Consider the following 22144-nt stretch of genomic DNA (forward strand, 5'->3'; position numbering starts at 1 on the left):
GCATGATACTCTTGCATTCTAGTCAAATCAAGCTACTTAAGGTGTTAAAAAGGTTCTTGTCATGCATTTGGGCCATAGCCCAGGCCTCCTCAGGGGAAGAGCGTTACTTCCCGACGTAAGCGCCCTTTTTTAACGTGGTTTTGTCCACATGTCACCACCTCATCATTCTTCTCCATCACCTCATCCTTCATTTTCATCGCCACATCTATCCAGATGTCTATCCAGACACAGGGATCTCTCTCAGCGGTCCTGAGTATCACACTCCTCTCACTCTGTCACCCCCGGCAACCACCAACCACTCCCCACTGTCAGCCCCGGCAACCACCAACCACTCCCAACTGTCACTTCTCCTTCAAGAAATATATATATATTTTAAATCTTAATAAACACTTTTAACAATTAACAAATTAAATTAACAAATTAAAAACATCTTAGTATACCAAATTTCAGCCCTTTCTGAATTTTTTTTCCCCACACACACTAAGAATTTAGTAGGTCAGTGTATAACTCCGCCCAGCAGGTGGCGCTGCAGCTTGGTTTTATTTTTTCCACACAGACAGACTAACACACGCCACTAAGCATTTATATTATAGAATATATATATAATCACTTGTAAGTGTTTAACCAATGAATAAACATGTTTTATAAAGCAGATATTTGGATTCAAGTAATAAAATAAAGGTGGTTGGTGTGATTTTCACACTACAGCACTATAAGCACCTTGTATATTGCAAGGTGTGCTGTTGTCTTACCTATGGGCACTATCATTTGGTAGTTGACATGATATATTATAGTGTCTGATATGAATTATATTTCCAATGTATTATGATTTTTAAAATTTAGTTCCTATATTGCATACTGTGTTTCATGGTGTTCATTCAGGATGTCTATAGTGGACCCTTGATCATCATCGTCATTGATTTATATAGCGCCACTATTTCTGCAGTGTGGTACAGAGAACTCGCATCAGTCCCTGCCCCATTGGAGCTTACAGTCTAAATACCTTATCACACACAAACTAGGCTCAATTTTGATGGCAGCCCGTTACCCTGCCAGTATGTTTTTGGCACGTGGGAGGAAACTGGAGTACCCGCAGGAAACCCACGCAAACATGGCAAGAACATACAAACTCCACGCAGATAAGGTCCTGTTCGTGAATCGAACTCGTGATCCGAGCACTGTGAGGCAGAAGTGTTAACCTTTTAGTCACTGTGCTGCCCTGATCCTCAGGGCTACATTGGGTCTCTAAAATATTAGTTTATTGGATTATATGTTAAATGCGCGAAGGAACTTTTATAATTTTCCTGATGTTAGTGTCAGTGGTCAGTTTAAACTGCTAGTAGTAAACTGCCTGCAAATCTTTCTCCAAAGTGTGAATGGTAAATAACTAGTTAGCGTGGTCATAAAGGAAAAATTCTTTTAAGCAGTAAGATATGTAAAAGTTGGATATTGCTAATGTATCTGTTTAATAACACAATATGTAGGCAGCAGGTGCTAACATGTATAATGCACAATTAAAAAAGGACTTTAGCTGTCCTAAATTATGGGATTATTTCATTTTTTTTCTGTGTGCATAGTTGGGCCATCAATAAAGAAGTGAATTGTTCTTTCTCTTTGTGCTTGTTATAGCTTCTACTTTTATATTTAAGTTATATACTTACAACAAAAATAAACCAATGTCTTGTTACTGGCTTTCTTATCATTTAAATTATGTTAATCACACGGTTACAGCTTTTGATTCCACACAACTTCGTCTTTTGTCAGTGCCATGACCAAAGGTAGACACGGTATTCCAAAATATACTAGCTGATAGTCTAAATTTCCAGTCATTTCTAAAGTATAAATTAACCAAAGTGTTTTTTTAAAAAAAATAAAAAATCGATGAGCCTTTTGACATTGATGGCACAAATGCAAATGAAATTGCAAGTAGGAATGAAATTAAAGATAAATAGTGGGATTTGTAAACCTGGTAAGGAGGGGAAGATAAATAGATAAATAATTACCCAAAAGGTCCGTTTGTACTCATTTCAATGAGCTAATGCTGCACCTCAATGCCCATATATTCGCCCCGATGGTGGTCTGAATGAGCAGTACATTAGGAGAATTTGTGAATAGTTAAGTATAATGTGATGTAAGGTCCAGATTTGCATATAGTCAGTACTTTCTGTTTTGTTTTTCACTTTTGTAACAACATGAACTTTGAAGATACGGACCACAAGGTGCAATGTGCAAGCTAACCTGTCAGAACAAGCAGATAAGCTGCTCATCAGGGTTTAACTAAGGAACAATTCCAGGCTCTGTTATGAACTGCTTTTTAATGTGCACTCCCTTGTCCTAGCATGTCAGGGAGTGTGGTTCCCCTTGGAAATCAGATTGTGCCTAGTTTTGTAGGTTTCCATATCTACCTGAAAATGCGCATAGTAAAATATAATTTTAACATTTGCTTCTTGCCACTTTTTGACTAGTCTAGGGTTTCCCAAACCCAGTCCTCAGGGCTCCCCAACAGTGCAGGATTTCCATATCTCCTTGCTGGAGCACAGGTGTATTCATTACTGACTGACACATTGTAACAGATCCACAGGTGGTCCTAATTATGTCACATGTGATCCAGAAAACCTGCACTGTTGGGGAGCCCTGAGGACTGGGTTTGGGAAACCCTGGACTAGCCCCTGCATTCTTTTCACCTTTTCTGTTTTCTCTTAAAGCTCTGCTTAGTTTGGCCTCATTTATGTCTTAGTGTAAAGTTATCATGAGTGTGAGGGTACATCAACACTGTCCTTCTTGCAAATGTCACTTTTATTTGCATGGTCAAAATGTACTCTTCTGTTGCAGAAGTGCAACTGGAAGGGTCAAAATGCTTCCTCTGAAAAGTTTAGGATGAAACGACCAATCTCCTCCTTCAAAAGCCCTTCACGCAAAACAGAGAGCCTCCCAACCCCACATTTACCCTCCTCACCCTTTTAACTCCTATCTTGTGTAATTAAATCCAGGTTTTGAATGTGGTTAGAAATCTAGACACTCTCATATACCTAATAGAGTGCTGAGTAGGGAATCATCCTTATTCACCCACCTCAAACTTTTTCTCCTTCGACTGAGGTATCCATTTTGGCACTCAGATCCATGTGCATCTTGTCCAGCAATGGTAAAATGCCTGCAGCTGCAGAATATTTCATATACATAAGCTTTGTGTTGCCCCATTTATCTTCCATCTCCACCATGTTCTGTCTCACACTGGCAACAAAGAATTCAATTTTTATTCACTTGAAATAAAAAAAACAAATGCATACATTTCTGTAAAACAATTTATGACTAAGTTTTTAGGTTAACTTAAAGAACTCCACCCAAAACCTTAAATTTAGTTTTGGTCTAAGCTTGCTATGTTAAGTTATACTACTACTAGTTTATTTTTTTGTGCCTGCCGAAATCCAGCAGTTTCCCTAATGGTTTGCTGCTAAGGGTTGGTTTATTTCAGACAGGAAGTTGTGTTGTAAACTTCCCCTGTGAACTTGACATTCACAAGAATGACAACTTTGTTCGGGATGGGCATCAACAACACTGATGCCTGTCTGAAAACAGGCAAGCTGTAGCATCAAGGAGAACCAGCTATATCCAAGTTTCCCAAGGTTTACTCTGTGGACTCCACCCAAAGCTAAATATTACGTTTTGTGAGGAATTTTTCTTTAAAGGCTCACTTTATTCAGTAATAATACTTCCAACATTAGATTTCCGGTTTTCAAAAAAGTTCTGTTTTGGGTTGAAATGACTTGAGATGATATTAAAAGAGAGATTCTTAAATATGCCAGTGGATCTAAATTAACAATTTGGATTTGTAAACTTTCATATTAAGATACAATCCCCTCCTACGTCTGTCAATGCACAAAGACATTGTAAGAAAAAAACAGTAGTTTGCACCCCTGTTAAAAATGCTTAAAAAATAGAAATGTATCCATTCTGCAATTTATGACAGAAATGGATTAAAACCAGCTCAGGTTTTCGCTAATTTAAGCATACTTAAAACTACATTTTTTTTTACATTTATTAGGTAAATTTCAAATTGCATTATTTTTAATATTGTTTCACATTTAAATGTAAAAGTTGTTTACTATATTGTAAAGTAAGTTTAAAAATGAATCTCCAATCATTTCACCCTTATGTTTTTGCTTGGAAATTGCTTTTCTTTGATATATTTTGTTATTAGTGTTTTGTGCCATAAAAACTTTCCTAACAGACTGCTTCAAAATATATTGATGGCATGTTTATGGATTTTGGATATTATTAGGTAGTAATGTGTCAATTTCGGCTAAAATGTTGTGATTATTTAACAAAAACAAAGTCCTGTATTTAGGATTTTACTAAAATTAACATAATTCATCATGCTTTTCTAAATTTGATAAAGGCATGCTTATTTATATAGATCATCCCCTTCATTATGATTTTCAATGATTGTAATATGTATGTGAGCAAATATTGAATTTATATTTCTAATTTTTATATGTATGATATTCTTTTTATCCTGCATGTTTTGTTTTGATTTTTTTATATTGACTTAACTTACCCATTGCTTTCCATTTTGTTGTTTTCCCTTCAAAGTGTTGAAGTTATTCGACTGGGACACAGTTACTTTATTAACTGGGACCGAAAGATGTTCTACTCTAAAAGATGCACCCCTGCGGAGGCCCGCACTACGACCCTCAATGAGGAATTAGGGCAAATAGAATATATATTTTCAGACAAAACGGGGACACTCACTCAGAACATTATGACATTCAACAAATGTTCAATTAGTGGAAAACGCTATGGTAGGTAAAAAGTTAAATTTTCTCTTGTCTTTTATAGTTTTACCTTATTTATTTTGCTTTTTTATATTTCCCCTGCATTATACTTTTAAAATGAAATATTTGGCCAAATTAAGTCTAGGGCTACAATTAGGTACACAACTTTTAGTTTATAAATTCAGATTGTGTGACCTTTTGTGCCATTGAGTGCTAAATTATAAATTGACAGTACCATACTTTTGCTGACGAGGGGTCTGCTATGTGATTTGGGGTAGTGGTGAGGGAAAGTAAGTTCCATGTGTACTTGTGGTTTGGAAGAAATGCTGGAATCTCGGGCAAAGGGGAATGGTTTGGATGAGAATAGAAGAAAGTAGCCCAGACAGTTCTGGTAACACAATTGGGGGTTCAGGTAGGAGTAATTACAAATCAAGCATTCTGGATTAATGATTTCCAGTGGCAACAACAGGACTGTCATAGGAAAACAAAAACTCGTGGGAACCCTGTTATTGCTCACTAATTTTCTTTAAACATTCTATAATTCTCTTTTTTTGAAAGTATGATTTATCCATAGACAGTATCCATAAATAACAGTTTATTAATATATTATATGTTTTTGCTTGCAAAAAAGGTTGCATTTATTTCTTCCATCATATTCTGTAGAGGCATTTAGGCCAGAAATGCCACTGGATGAGCAACCATACACATATATGGTATACCTATAGATGAGAGAAGTTGAGGCGTTTAGGGTTATATTACCAGGGTTGCACAACTTCCACAAAAGTAACAATAGCCAATATCATGGAAAAGTGTAAAAAGGGAAAACGTTTTTCTAGATAGTCTATTAAACGCAGACAATTGGTGTGGGTGGGTGTGTGTGTGTGTAATATTTGTATCTGAACATCTGCCACTTTGCAAACCTGTGTCTATGACCACACAAATTAGTGTCACTATTACACCAAATGAAAAGTAGGAGCTATGTTAGATTGCTGTCATGTATGGCCACTTATTATTGGTTGTTTTCTTTTCTAGGCGAAGTACGCGATGAACTGGGTCGTAAAGTGGAAATTAATGAGGTATCACTTGTAGCCAAATTCATATCAATGTTTATTTTGTTTAGCACTATTAGTTTTTCACTTTTTAAATTGTCTTTTTCTTGTAATACTTAAAGGCTCATGTACTCACTTTGAACCATAGAAGTCTTCAAAAGGCAAAGAACCTTGAAAATCTTCTCTAATAATTATCCATAGCCTCATCTCACCTTATTTTTAAATTATTAAAGTCGAATATTTTTTTCATTTTGGAAGTGCCATCATTTAGAATCAGAAATGTAATTTTACTTAAACAAGAAAGAATCTCTCAATATAATGCACTTCAAAAATATTTAATATACCTTTAATTTATTCTTTTTAAACTATTTCAAATGTATTATTGTGCTTATAAAACTTTCAGCACAATAAAAACAGTCCATACTACAGGCATACTAGATTTCTCTTTCTTGCCATTGGGGGACACTGTGAAGTGTAGGTGGACTTGGAGCTAGGGCACTTAAATAGTTTAAACTATTTAGTGTGTAGCATCTCCCCTTATAGCCCCTCCCATCTGGAGCTGACCTCTGGGTTTTTTTTAGTGCCGTTTGGAGTATGGTACATTTTTGCTGTTAGCAATAGTAAAACAAAATAACCTAGTTTTCGGTCTTTTCGTTCCTTCGGACGAACATGGGCAGCCTCTGCTAGAGGGCATTCTTCTCCTTCTCATGGAGGTTTTCATAAAGGCATGGGATACCAAGACTCCAGACAAGGCCTCTACATGACACAATGGGTCTACCCATGTCTCTGTGGTAGGGGCTCATCTTCGGCAGTTTCAGGAACACTAGTTTGCCTTAACCTCTAATACATTGGGTACAAGGAGTGGTCATAAGAGGTTATTTCAGAGACCTTGTCAATTTCCCTTATCATGGATTTTTGCCACAGGCCTTTCTTTCTGCGGTTTCAAAAGACACACTCAGAAAGGCTATCCAGGAACTTCTGGGTTGGTAGCTCTGGTTCCACCTCAAGAAAGAGATTTGGGGTTTTACTCCAACTTCTTTCTGGTCCCAGAACTGGACTGATCTTTTCCTCTGATCTTGAATCTCTGGATCCTCAACAAACAATTTTGGGTCCAGGGTTTCAAGATGAAGTTGTTGCAGCGTCAGTGATTGCCGGCATGGAGAAAGGAGAGTTTCTTGCATCCTTAGACATAATCGATGCTTATCTGCACGTTAGTATATGGGAAAGGCATCAATGTTTACTTCTATTTGCATTGCACAATGAGTATTACCAGTTTCAGGCTTTACCCTTTGGCCTGGCTACCACTCCAAGGGTCTAAACTACTAAAATTGTGACCATTTATAGCAGGTCTCCTGCGTTCTCAAAAAGTAAGTCATATCGTATTTGGATGAAAGGTGCTGTCAAAATCTGCTCTGCTTCAGCACATTCAGCAGACAGTTCACATTCTGGAGAGACATGGCTGCATTCTTATTTTCCTCAAGTCTTCCTTGATTCCAGCTCAACAGATGAGGTTTTTCTACTCAACTTCGACACAGTGTCACAATAATGCAGGTTTGCTTTGATACAACCCTGCAGGGAGGTACGGAATCTAATGAGGTGAAGGTGTTCACCAGGGACTCATGCAAGAAGGTTTGGACTTTGCTGCTCCTGCACCGCAGGTCACGGTTCTCAGAGTGGGCACCAGGCGAGACCAGTTGGAGAAAATGTAGAATTGGAGAGAGAGAGCGGATACTAGTGTTATAGCCTGGCAGTGGCAGAACAGCTGGGGAGCCTGGATAACAGGTACTGGTTGTCTGGATGTCAAGGTAAAGCCTGGGAAGCTTGAGAGCTAGATATCAGGTGGGTGAGATGGTCTGCACAACAGGAAACCAAAATGATCCACAATTGAATAGGCAGATGGATTTGAAGATCTGGCACCATTGAAGAGGCAGAGGTACTTTAAGTACATTGGGAATAATATGTCAGCCAATGTTTGGGAGGCAGAAATAATAATTAAAAAAAAAAAAAATCTGGTCTATGTAGACCCGTATCCAAGATGTCTGGCGCCATGAAGAAAGCATGGCGCTCATCGCTGAGATGGAAAATGAGAACGGCCCAGAACAGGCTAGTGTACCAGTCCCCGACCGAGGGGTCTGCGGGTCCAGTGCGTGATACAGTGTGTCATAAGGTGTGCCTTCCGGAGGACAAAGTCCTTTCTGTCATAAGCAGGACCACAGCCTTATTAGCCAATCGGGACGTGTCCCTTTTGAGCTGTATGAAATTGCTGGGGATCAAAGTGTCTGTGCTTGAGGCAGTGCCATTGGCACAGATTGATTCCAGGCCGTTTCAGAGGAAGCATCTCAGGAAATGGTCCAGGTTCACTTTTCAACTGGACAGGGAGTTAATAATTTTTTTTTACAGTTACATGCCAGTCGCTTATGTGGTGGTTCAGGAGAACAAATCTCATAAAGGCTCAGTCCTTCCAGAGTTGGGAGTGGACCTTAGTCACCACGGATGATAGTGTGTCTGGGTGGGGGCAGTCATAGGTCCTCTTCGGTTCCAGGGACTCTGGTCTCATCAGTAGACCATAATGCCCATCAATATCTTGGAATTAAGAGTGATCTACAGAAAGCTCTTAAGGGGTCTGGGAGGTTCTGGCCAGAAAGCCCCTGAAAGTCCAGTCACGCAGTTTCTTGGCCAACACGTAGACTGAACAGATCATGTCCTGGGCAAAATGCCATGTTCCAGTAATATCAGCTGTGGGTTCAACCTGGGGGTGGAGAACTGGGAGCCGGGTTACCTAAACAGAACCAGGTTCCATCTGGGAGGACAGTCCCTTTATGAGGAGGTCTTTGTTCGTCCAGGGCGAGGTACATGGATGCTATTTCGATCCTGTGAAAGTCTTGCCTGATGTATCAGATTCCTATACTTCCGCGGGTATTAAAGAAAGTTAAAAAGAGAACAGGTTTCCTCCATTCCGATGGCTCCTGATTGGTCGCACAGAATGTAGGAATGGCCGTTGGTCCACAATACCGGTTACCTCCTTGCCCAGATCTTCTCGTTCAGAGTCCTCTTTGGTGCAATTCTTTAGGACAGGTTGCTTTGGCTGTGTGGCTACTGAAACCATGATTCTTCAGGCCAGAGGTTTTTCACATAAGGTTGTACAGACTATGATTAAGGCAAGAAAACTGTTGTCTTCTGCGAATTACTATCGTGTATGGAAAACTTATGTTCACTGGAGTGAGAGTCACAATTTTCAACTTCCCGATTTTGTCTTTTCTGTTTGTTATCCTTCTTACAGGTGGCTAGACTAGTGTTGGGTGAATCTCCTCCAACCAGGGAATGTGGGTATGTCATGGGTGGCACGTCATGGTGTTACAGCCAAGCAGTTGTGCCGAGCAACTATGTGATTGACTTTCCATGCCTAATATAAATTTTACACTTTGCAAGGCTGTGCATCTCAGGATGCTAGCTTTGGGCACATGGTTTTATGTGCAGCTGTTTCAGAGCAATCCCACCCTTAGAAGCAGTTTCGGGAAAGAGAAAAGAGGATTTTTATTCAACGTAAATTCCATTTATCTGAGTCCATTGGGGAACACAGAGCACAATCCCTTTGCTCTGTTTGTTTGCATGTATAACATTTAGGTATTTCTGTTAATATGCGTGGTTAGGCCCTTATTTTTTGATGGGCTTTGTTATAAAACTGAGGGGAGGTGCTACACACTGAACAATTTTAACTTTTGAAGTGCCCTAACTCCAGGTCCACCTCTATACCCCATGGTCAGTGTCTCCCAATGAACTCAGATTAACTGATGTTATGGTAAGTCAAAAATCCTCTTATTCTGTATCAATGCAATTCTTAATGCTTTGTCGAGGCATAAAATAATAAAACGTGCTTTGGCACAAGCTTCAAATGTGTGTTTTTGTTGGTGCTAAAAAAAATTGGATGAAGGGACATAATTCCTATTTTTAATGAATAGATGGAGAGAGGTAAATTACAGAGATAGGATCCCTATTCAGGTTTGATATACCTGTGTGTGCTATTGCTTATTTATGAATGGAACCAATGCATGTCTATAACTATGACTAATAATCCTGATTCAGAAGATCTCTTCCAAACCATAAACAATGGGGAAGATTCAATTAGCCGCAATGTTCTCAGAACTGATACTATGGTAGAAATCTCCTCTGCGAAGTGTCTCGTATTCTCCTCCATGAATTTGCTTCAAATACTTGGCATTTTAAACTCTATAATGAATGCTTGAGATGATACAACAGGTTACGGTGAATCGTATGTACACAAATGTATTATTTTTTTTATTGTCCTGCATACAGCAAAGAAATAACTGTATGATGTACAGTCAAATTAGTATTGTTTGATTTTCATTAAGTCTGACTTCAATAGGACTCTCTATTACAAGCGCAGTTATCCTAAGTATTGAAAGTAGTTATTTTGATTAGAGGAGTGACTAAATTCTGGGACAATAAGGTTGGTATAAAACAGATGGATGTTAATTAATACTTGATTCATGATAAAGAAACTAACTGGCAGCAGGAATGACAATATAAAACTACCAGATCTATGACCTATAAGTATTTAAGACAAGGGAAAAAAATATGTCCTGTTACATGAAAATACTTCCTAAATGTATACTGTCAAATACTATAATCAGATGATATCAGCTACACATGAAAAACAAGTTTTAATGTGAACATAAATGTCACAGATATATAAGGCATATAATTGCGGAGACAACAGCAGCAATTTCTCTTTCTTCCTCTCTGGGGACGCTGCTATCATGGGGTTCTAGCTGGGGAGTGTAGCTGGCACTTAACTAGTTAAACTTTGGCTGCTGACAGACTTCTCCCTTTTGTTTGCAACCCCCTGCAGCTAGTCAGTGTAGTCTAAGTGCCCAAGGAGTTGAGCTGACTTTTATTTTGCTCCTATTTATTTTATTTTATAGGCCGTTTTTTCCCACTAGGATAGTGTAGAAAGAATATAAAAGGGGACAGCAGGACTGCACTGCTGTCAGGTAGTGAGAGCGGCGGCTCTCACAGAAACCGCATGTCTTCTTTGCATGATGCAGGCACGCAGAGCGATAGAAGACGCGGCCAAATTATTTCCCTGGGGACCGGCACTGCTCTGAGGAGCATAGAGCCCCGGAATCCAGAAATGATGGCCGCTGCCGTCTTGGAAGCTACCAAGTCCCTTCCTCAGAGGGGGAACGGGGACAGAGATACAGTACACAATGCTTTTAAGACATTAAGAAGAGCCAGTCTGCGCGCTTAATAGGAGAAGCGTCGCAGACAAACTCTTATAGGCAGTCAGAAGGCCGCTGGACGCTGCAGACAGGGAGGAGTTATTATAGAGCTCCCCCTGTCTTAATCGGCAGATTGGTTTCTTTCACAGGGCCAAAGCATTGACTGGAGAAGGAAACTTTTGCAGTCAAACTCGGACAGACTTGGCTGCTGCTGGACTCCCTCCTACCTGCTATACATTAGCCCGGATAGACTAAGTATTATTTAATCCTTATATTACACTATACTTGCTATATATGAGGAGGTATACTGTGTTTTACAACAAATGTAGTGTTGTAGTTACACAATTGAATATATTGGGTTTCTACTCACTAAGAGGTATACATATATAAGAGGAGGTATACTGTGTTTTACAACAGATATAGTGTTGTAGTTGAATATATTGTTCTCTACTCACTAAAAATGTATACATATATAATTGGGTTATAAAAAAACTAAGATACTGGTGACTGTGTCAGGGATTAATAGTATTCTTAGGGGTCAATCTATACATGTGATTGTATACTATACTTTCTATTCCTATTCAGTAATCATGTCTGATAAAGGAAAATTTACCAAAGCTAAGTTTTATAATTGTTCAAAATGTAAAATAAAATAACCTATGGGACAACAGGACCCGGGGGCCCACTGCGTGGGCTGTGCACAGGGTCCCAGGCCACGCAGTCTCAGGTTTCAGCTCTTATAGCCATGGAGGAACTAAAGTGGGCAATGTCTTTACAACAGTCTGTAGACTCTCTGGTGCAGCTTTTGAGCCACCCAAAAGGGACTTTAGTAGAGGAACACCCCTCTACCTTCTTAGTTGGGGTAGCCCAAATAGCAGTATTGTCTCAACAAGAGGAGAATGCAGGTGTAGGTCCAAGTGACCTTCCATCCTCATTGACTCCTTCAGGCCTTTCCCAGGGGGGACCGGCCTGGTCCAGTGCTTTGGTTAGCGGTATAGATAAATTAAACCTTTTTTAGACTACCCGGAACTATCGCGGCCTAGAAACAAAAGACACAAAGTAATCCATCTTCTCTTTTCGCTCTCTGACTCTGAAGGCATCATCAGAGGAGGACGGGGAACTGCTGCATGAGTCAAATTTCCAGACACAAATCTTAGACCTGGATGACCCTAACAGAAACCAAGGTGTTGAGGATCTGGTTCTGGCAGTTCGGCGGGCCTTAGATCTCGTAGACATTGACGAGCCTATACCAGTTAACCACGGGTTATTCAAAAAGGTTAAAAAAAAAAAGTAATTTGTTTCCTCCCTTCGGAATTAAGGGAGATTGCTGAATCTGCCCGGTCTCTGCCCAATCGCAAAATGGTGGTTCCACTTAGGTTTCTGTCCCTGTACCCATTGCCATCAGATGACCTTGCACGCTGGGAACAGGTACCTATAGTTGATACACCAGTGGCACGACTGGTGCTCCAGACTACACTGCCAGTTCCGGGCACCACCAATCTTCAGGATGTCACTGATCGTAAAGTGGAAAATTTTTTAAAATCCATTTATGGTATAGCGGGAGCGTGCTTTAGACCCATGCTGTCATCTGCATGGGTTTCTAGGGTGATGGAAACGTGGTCTGACTGACTTGCAGAGGTATTGCAACATTCAGACCTTTTTCCCCTGGCCTTACACCTGAAGGAAGCTGCAGAGTATCTATATGAGGCAGCGCAGAACGCAGCATCCTTGTCATCTTCTATGTCGGCTACTGCTGTAGCAGCTAGAAGAACTCTCTGACTTCGGTCCTGGGAAGCTGATGCAGAATCCAAAAGGGCCTTCCTTATTTGGGCTTGGTACTTCTTGGACCAGAGTTAGATAATTTTATCTGCCAGGTGATGGGGGGGAAGAGTACTTCCCTTCCCGTGAATGTGATAAAGCCTTGTACTCCGAGGTTTAGCTCCATTCGCCAGCCTGTTCATGGAGGGGCCGCCTTTAGATGCCAGACAAGCAGAGGTAGGCCTTCGGGGTTTAGAGGCTTCTCCCATAGATGAAGGTTTCAGCTAGTAGCAGGCGCCAGGCCAGACTTCCAGGGAAACCGGCAGTCTGACTCTCACCCTCCTCCTCTCCTTGTGGGTGGGGGTGGGGGGCATCTGCAACTGTTCAAAGAACAGTGGTTTAAATCCTCTCCAGATCACTGGATTCATGGAATCATGGCAAGGGGATATATCATTGACCTTTTAGGTCAGGCCTCTCATTGGTTCTTTGCAAATTCCTTGCCCCTCGACCACAACAGAAGGCAAGCAATGTTGCACTATGTAGATTCTCTTCTTTCAGCAGGAGTATTCTGCCTGGTTTCAGAGGATCAGCCGCCAGGGATTCTATTCAAATCTGTTTTTGGTCTCCAAACCGGATGGTTCCTTCCGTCCCATTTTGAACTTAAAGTCTCTAAATTTACACCTAAGAATAGACAGGTTTCAAATGGAATCTCTTTGTATAGTGATAAATGGGTTGGATGGGGGGAGAATTCCTGGCGTCTATAGATATTCGGAACGCATATCTGCATGTACCTATATGGGAAGGGCACCAGCCATTTCTCCGCTTCATGGTAGGAGTGGCCCATTACCAATTCAGGGTGCTTCCTTTTGGCCAGCGCCCAGAGTATTTACAAAATCATGGCAGTAATGTCTGCCCGCTTCCGGTCTATGGTGGTGAGCATAGTGCCCTATCTCGACAACTTGCTGATCAGAGCCCCCTCAGATCAGCTTCTTCATCAGCATTTACACCTCACTTTAGAGGCCCTGCAGCTTCACGGTTGATTGATAAACGTCCAGAAGTCGCAGTTAATACCTGTCCAGAGGATGATTTTCTTAGGTCTTATAATGGACACCAGAAGACAGAAAATTCTTCTTCCACAGGGCAAGGTTTTCTTGCTACAAGACCTAGTGACCAAGGTCCTAGACAGTCACAAACCTTCTACGCTTCTTTGCATGAGGTTACTGGGCAAGATGGTCTCGACCTTTGAGATGATCCCCTATGGAAGGTTTCACTCGAGATGCTTCCAGGGGGATCTCCTAAAGAAGTGGCCAGGTTCATCTCTCCACTTGGAGCACCAGAGGATACTGTTGTCCCCAGAGGCTCGTCTATCTCTCAGATGGTGGAAGAGTCGAGAACACCTAAGCATGGGCAGATTCTTTGCCCCATGCTTCTGGATCATCTTAGCAACGGATGCCAGTTTAAAGGGCTGGGGTGCAGTGATGCTACATTTGCACCTTCAGGGTCTTTGGTCAGAACAAGAAAGTTGCTTTCCAATAAATATCCTGGAGTTGAAGACCATGTTAATGGCTTTCAAAGGGGCTCAGTCCCTAATTCAGTGATTCCCAGTACGATTACAATCAGACAATGCCACGGCGGTGGCATATGTCAACAAACGGGGGGACAAGGAGTCCAAGGGCAATGGGCATATTAGCCCCCAGATATTTGCCTTGGCAGAACAGTTGATCCCATCTCTGTCAGCCGTATTTATTCCAGGCATTCTAAATTGGGAAGCCGACTTCCAAAGTCATCACACAGCAATGCCAGGGGAATGGTCGCTCCATCCAGAAGTGTTTCAGATATTAGTTCGGAAGTGGAGCCTTCCGGATCTGGATCTTATGGTGTCCAGACAAAATTGTCAGGTTCCCAGATTCTGTGCAAGAACAAGAGACCCGGTGGCGGTGGACATAATGACAATGCAATGGAATTTTCGGCTGCGGTATCTTTTTTTTCTCTCCCATTCCAATGCTTCCCCGAGTACTCCGGCGGGTAAAGCAGGGAGGACTCCCAGTTATACTGGTAGCTCCCCACTGGCCCCCACTCCCCACTGACTGTTATGCAGACATCCTTTTCATGGCAGTGGGTCAAGTACTTCGTCTGCCTCTTCGCAACAACCTCCTTCTACAACATTCTTTTCAGCATCAGCTGGCTTTGACGGCATGGCTGTTGAAGCCAGCCTCTGGCAGTCAAAAGGGTTTTCCTCCAGGGTGGTGAATACCCTGTTATGGGCTAGGGAACCAGTGTCAGCCTGCATTTATCATAGAATCTGGCGCATCTACATTAAATGGTGTGAAGACCGGGCACACCATACAAATAAATTTAATTTGCCTTGGCTGCTAAGTTTTCTTTTTGATGTAGGGCTCCGCCTGGGATCCTTAAAGGTCCAGGTCTCGACTCTTTCCTTCTTCTTCCAGATGCATCTGTCTGACCTTCCGGAAGTCCGTACTTTTTTGCAGGGGGTCCTGCACATTCATCCTCCCTTTGTCCCTCCCACGGCACCATGTGATTTGAATTTGGTACTATCTATGCTACAAGAACCTCCTTTTCACCCCTTAGCGGACCTTTGGTTTCTGACATGGAAGGTGGTATTCCTCCTGGGATAGCGTCAGCTAGACGAGTCTCACTGCTTGGCGCTCTTTCATGCAGGGAGCCTTTCCTGGTCTTCCATGATGACAGTGCGGTGCTTCTGACTGTCCCTTCCTTTCTACTGAGAGTAGTTTTCCGGATTTCACATTAATCAGGAAATAGTGGTGCCAATGTTCCAAGATGCTTCCGCAGGTTCCACCTTTAGAATATTTAGATGTGGTCAGGGCATTACGTATTTTTGTCCAAAGAACTTCGGACATCCGGCATACGGACTCTCTTTTTGTACTAGTTGATTCCTGTAAAAGAGGCTTGCCAGTTTCCAAGCAGACCATTGCTTGGTGGCTTAACTTTACAATAAAACAGGATTATCTTAGGGCTGACCGGACTGTGCCTACCCACGTTACGGTACACTCCACCAGGTCTATGGGGGCTTCTTGGGCTGCGCGGAATGGGGCCTCGGCGTATGCCGAGCGGCCACATGGTCCTTGGTCCATACATTCACCAAATTTTATCAGTTCAGTGAATTTGCGTCCTCGGATGCTAGCTTCGTTCAGGACGTTTCCTCCCTTAGGGGGGTTGCTTTAGTACGTCCCCATGGTAGCAGTATCCCCCAGATAGCAAGAAAGAGAAAAAAAGATTTTTATACTTCCGATAAATCCCTTTCTCTGATTCCATCCGGGGGACACTGCATTCCCTCTCTTCTGTTCTTAAGTATAAAAATCCTTTTTTGTAATCCCTATTTATGCTTTTCATTTTGCATTCTAGTTTTTTTTTTTTTTTCTTTATTTCGTTGGAGATTTTAAATGAGCACAATAATGAATTTGAAATTGTTTTTAAGAAGAATATAATAAAGGTTGCATTGTACCTATTCTCAGAGTGCATCATAATGAAATACTCAATTTTTTTTTTAAAGTAAATTAAACCATAACGACCAGACATTTGCTAAAGGTCATAATGAACTGCAAAACATCTGAGTTCACAATATTTCTTTGTGTGTAAGTAAGGTATGCCACTAAGCACAGCACACCCCTGTACAACTTTTATCTCATTAACGCCAAAATGAAATCTTGTTCCTGTACTTGATTGCATAACTAGTTGCACTCGTACATCTAATGCTCAGTTGGCAAGGAACACTCAAACCAACTCCTCCCATAGATGCTACCATCTTGACTTGCAAATCCAAGCACTCCCCTGTAAAACATGCTGTTTTACAGTCACTAGAAAATACTGTATATTGGACCTTCTATTCCAGTGGATATGGTCATGGCTATTACAGGTCATGAACAAGAAATATGTGTACATGCAATTTCAATTTGCCAATTGGCAATTTTTTCTTTTAAATTTGATAATATTTTTGCACATTTTAATTTATAAATGAGCAAAAAGTTAATTCTGAAACAAGACAGTAACCTTCACACTGCACATCGCAAGCTCCTAGATGGTCTACCCAGTCCACGTCAAGGTGATTATCGATACTCTTCTCTTGGAAGATGCATCTGCAACCTAGATGTGCTCTTAGATGTGCAAACAAGTAGAAACTTATGAAGAGGTGCACTGTGCAAAAGTATAAACTTCACTACAATTTCCAACCTTCTATCACTTTAGTACCACCCTTTTCAGTAAATATTTATTTTGCCTAAAATACTATTCAGTTTAGCCTCATTTATGGTAAGAGTGAAGGGACACTTGGATAGATGTTATTACATGTGTCACTTTTATGTGAAGCAAATGCTTTTTGTTTTTTCTTTTTTTCTTAGAATTTTTGTAGAATATGGGAGAAGTCTAGGGTGTGAATGCAGAATAAGGAAAAAGGGAGGGGAATAACTTAAAGGATCCAGAAAATCTAAGTTGCACAACATTTCCATAATAGTCAAACGAATTGCGCTGACAAGTTCAATGCAAAGTTTTCGGTTTTTTTATATAAATGGAAATAAAGTAAAAAAAGGAGGAAAGCAGAGAGGAAATAGCATTGGATGGGAGTTTAAATCACTCCAGTCCAATGTAACAATGTGGGGACTTCGAAGGCTATTGTAGAGGAGGTGAGAATAAGAATCATGGGGATCATATTCTGAAGAAATTGACCGAGGAGTTATACATGCAGTATGCCCCACTGTATACATGTCAAATTCTTCCAACAAGAAGATATTTGATCTTTCATGGAATTGAACATTTGCTATATATATATATATATATATATATATATATATATATATATATATATATATATATATATATATATATATATATTGTAACAAAGAGAGGCATTTATCTGACAAAATGCAAAGAAAACATACAAGCAGAGTAAGCCATTGGCGCAGTTATGCACCTAGATTCAGGTTAAACCAAGTAAAGACTTATGTGTAGTTTAAAGTTGGTTAACTTGCATGATTTAAAAGCTGCTTCCTCTCAGCAAACAGACAGGGTGTGTCTGTTAGTTGAAACAGAGCCAGTGATGGGCGTTTTCTCTTAAAGAGAAGGTGGGTGTGTCACCTGTCCATCAAGCTAAGGCTGGGGGAGGAGTATCATGTATAAAAGCTTGTTTGTTCCATTTGTTCACGGAGACCAACGCTGGGAAAGCTGGCTGGTCCTGAGAGAGAGCTGGTCTATGTATAGCTAGCGTTTAGGGTCTCCATAATTGCTGTGAAAGTATACGGTGTCAAAACATTTACCATCCTGACAATAAAGAACAATAAAAAGGAAGAAGTTGTTCGCGTGTGCTTCTGCAGTAGCGGGCTCTTGCCACAATATATATATATATATATATATATATATATATATATATATATATATATATATATATATATAATGTGGCAGTCTAGCAGGGACATGGTGCCATCTATGGAAAATTTTTAATTTTGTTTTTTCTTTACACAGACTCTATGTACTTTGATCCTTAATGTCCCATATTTCTCATTTTCACCCTAACATGTGGGGGACCAATGAGGTCTATATCATGTTGGCTGCTTGTAAGCCATAAATGGTCAAAAAGCTTTTTATTGCATTGCTTGGAGTTCTAGAAATGAGAATTTCTGCCGAAGTCTGAAGTGCAACATTAAGGCAAAAGATGGGTTTCATTAAAAGTATAGGTCAACACCTTAAGAATATCAACTCTGTTTTTCTGCAAAATTAAAGTCCCTTTGCAGGGTAAAAATGGTCATGAACCTCTCCACACAGCAAGGAATACCCCCAAACATTTGCCCTCTGTACCCCTTTATCTCTTTCGATAGTGTGCCTCAGCACCATGCCACCAAAATCCTCCCCTTATGTGCAAACCGGTGCTCCTCCATCATCAACTTAAACTCGTGCTATTTTTCATTGCACCTCGGCCATTATGTGCTTTTGTAAATGACCCACACTAATATATACATATATCTATAGTCTAAATGCATGTGTATATGTATGTGTGTGTGTATATATATATATATATATATATATATATATATATATATATAATATATATAAATATATTATACGCACACACGCGCCAATCAGCCACAGTGCTTGCCCATTTTTCCTGCTTCCAACACATCAACTTCAAGAACTGACTGTTCACTTGCTGCCTAATATCTCCCACCCCTTGACTGGTGCCATTGTAACAGAATAACCAATGTTATTTATTTTACTTGTCAGTGGTTTTAATGTTGTCGCTGATCGTGTGTATATCATCATCATTTATTTATATAGCGCCAGTAGCGCCAGCATATTCCGTAGTGCTTTACAATTGGGGACAAACATAGTAAACTAATAAACTGGGTAAAACAGACAAAGAGGTGAGAAGGCCCTGCTCGCAAGCTTACAATCTTTGGGACAATTGGAGTTTGACACATGAGGCTAAGGCTAAGTCTACATTTTGCATTTCGGCCCAGCCAGACTGCAAAGGTAAAAGTGACTCATAAGCTAAATGATCCTGTCATACAACAATGTTGGTCGGGGGGTGGTTGACTTGTGTGAAATTGTGTAACGGGTGGTAAGAGGGTGGTTGAAGAATAATATAAGTTTGTCTGAAGAGGTGGGTTTTCAGAGAACACTTGAAAGTTTGTAGACCAGAGGACAGTCTTATTTTGCGAGGGAGTGAATTCCATAGAGTGGGTGCAGCTCAAAAAAAGTCCTGTAACAGGGAATGGGAGGATGTAATGAGGGTGGATAAGAGATGCAGAACGGAGTTGCCGAGTTGGGAGATATTTTGAGACGAGAGGAGATGTATGTTGATGCAGCTTTGTTGATGGCCTTGTAGGTTAGTAAAAGTATTTTATATTGGATTCGGTAGAAAACAGGCAGCCGGTGTAGAGACATACATAGTGATTCAACAGAGCGTGCTAAATAGATTGTAGGGGTTTGAGTCTGTTTTGGGGAAGACCAGTAAGGAGGGAATTGCAATAGTCAATGCGGGAGAGAAGTGCATGAATTAAGGTTTTTGCAGTGTCTTGCGTGAGATATGACCAAATTCTGGAAATGTTCTTTAGATGTATGTAACATGAATTAGATATAGAGTCAATGTGGGGAACAAAGGATAGGTGTGAGTCAAGGATTACACCTAGGCAGCGAGCTTGTGGGTGGGATTTATGGTCATGTTATCAACAGAGATAGAAATGTCAGGTATGCTCTTGTTGGTGGGTGGGAATATTATGAACTATGTTTTAGAAAGATTAAGTTTGAGTTGGCGAGAGGACATCCAAGATGATATGACAGAAAGACAGTCAGTTACACGGGACAACACAAATGTCGAGAGATCAGGAGAGGATAGATAAATTTGGGTATTATCCGTATAGAGATGATACTGAAATCCAAAGGAACTTATTAGATTTCCAAGAGAAGCGGTATAGATAGAGAACAGCAGAGGACCTAGCACTGAGCCTTGCGATACTCCAACTGATAAAGGAAGCGGAGCAGAGGTGGCCCTAGAGAAATTAACAGCGAAAGAGCGATTAGAAAGGCCGGATGAGAACCAGGATAGAACAGTGTCTTGAAGACCTAGGGATTGCAGTGTTTGTATGAGAAGAGAGTGGTCAACGGTGTCAAATGCAGCCGAGAGATCCAGGAGAATTAGGAGAGAGTAATGGCATTTAGTTTTAGCAGTGATCAGATCATTGACAACCTTAGTCAACGCAGTCTCTGTGGAGTGTTGAGAACGAAAGCCAGACTGAAGAGGATCCAACAGGTTGTTTGCGGAAAGGAAGCGTGTGAGGCGAGTGTAGGCAAGTCTCTCTAGAAGCTTGGAGGGGCACGGCAGTTGAGAGATGGGATGGTAATTTGAGAGAGAGTTTGGGTCGGAATCTTTTTTTTTTTTTTTTAGAATAGGAGTAATCACTGCATGGTTGTATAGTGATGGAAAGATGCCAGAAGAGAGTGAGAGATTACAGATTTTAGTTAGAGGTGAAATGAGCACAGGAGGCAGGGATCTACCAATTTGCGAGGGAATAAGATCAAGAGGACAGGAGGTAGAGTAGGAAGAGAGTATAAATTTCCTCTTCATTTGTGGGGTCAAATGAAGAGAGGGTGTCAGAGGGTAGTAGTGGGAAGGAATTGAGCTGATTGCTTGTCGAGGAAGAGGATACCATTTGTAGTCTAATCTTATCAGTCTTGTCCTTGAAGCAAGATCCTGGGCACTGATAGTAGATGGAGGGTTCGGGGTGGGAGGATTGAGAAGAGATTTAAATGTATTGAAAAGGCGTTTGGGGTATATATGTATGTATGTGTGTGTGTGTGTGTGTGTGTGTGTGTCTGTATGTATATCTATTACATGTTGAGAGAAACTTCAGTTCTATTAACTTTTTGATATTCTGAGTAAGGGATTGTTCACATTTTCTTCATGTTAAATCAGTCCTGCAAGCGGCCACTGAGGGCAAGAAGGAATAATTCTGGTATATGGCAGTTACATTTCATGTGTGAAATCTCATCATGGAGCACTCATGCATGGTCTGATTTCCTCCACATTTTCTCAATCATTTGTGTTTATGTACAGCATGTGTATGTCTTTCTTAGAATAATTTATCAGTTTGTACTTTCTAAAAAAAATATATATATTAAACATTTTGTTTGTTCCTGTATGTTTTCCAGAAATCAGTACCAGTGGACTTCTCATTCAATCCTCTTGCTGATAGCAAATTTCAGTTTTACGATCACAGCTTAATTGAGGCTATAAAGCTGGAAGAGCCTCATGTTCAGGAATTTTTTCGATTGCTTTCTTTGTGTCACACAGTCATGTCTGAAGAGAAAAATGCAGGTTTGTGTTCCTACAAACATGTACATTTCTTCACTTTTCACAGTCAGTAGAGGAACAAGAGCTTCACTGTGAGAGATGTCAAGACCCTGTTTGTTCTACTGTGCAGTTAGCTTTTATCAGTATTCTACAGTATTATTTTATTTCCAAACACAATCAAAGTTTTTGGCTGATTGTCCCACATCTATACTTCGGATGTCCCAAATCTATACTTAAGAAAATGATTATTTAATGATTCCAAAGCTTAGTTTCAATATTTTTTTTTCTTGCCAATTTTCTTTTGTCAGTCAATTTATATGATTTAAATTGTGATTTTTCTTATTTTTTTTACTCATTGTGAGGGGAAAAATCTATAAGAGCTTAAATTACTTGAGGGGTGAAGCAGAGTTGGCACTTTTCTCTTTTGACTGCTATTGACAGTAGTAGGCATTATTCTGATTTAACCAGACTTCTCTGCTAATCCAGGTAACCGGTATTCTCGGT

The 22144-nt window shown here is 40.5% G+C and overlaps 1 protein-coding gene across 2 annotated transcripts in view; it reads left to right on the forward strand.

The window, feature by feature from the left end:
• The window catches only part of ATP8B4 (ATPase phospholipid transporting 8B4 (putative)), a 189543-nt gene that overhangs the window by 132665 nt on the left and 34734 nt on the right, over positions 1 to 22144 (forward strand). For both annotated transcript variants that reach the window (XM_075207957.1, XM_075207958.1), the window contains exons 14-16: positions 4591 to 4799; positions 5805 to 5848; positions 21499 to 21664. In XM_075207957.1, the coding sequence (XP_075064058.1) occupies positions 4591 to 4799; positions 5805 to 5848; positions 21499 to 21664 (419 nt within the window). The remainder of the gene's footprint in view (positions 1 to 4590; positions 4800 to 5804; positions 5849 to 21498; positions 21665 to 22144) is intronic.

Source organism: Mixophyes fleayi, chromosome 4, assembly GCF_038048845.1.
Source record: "Mixophyes fleayi isolate aMixFle1 chromosome 4, aMixFle1.hap1, whole genome shotgun sequence".
Classification (NCBI taxonomy): Eukaryota; Metazoa; Chordata; class Amphibia; order Anura; family Limnodynastidae; genus Mixophyes; species Mixophyes fleayi.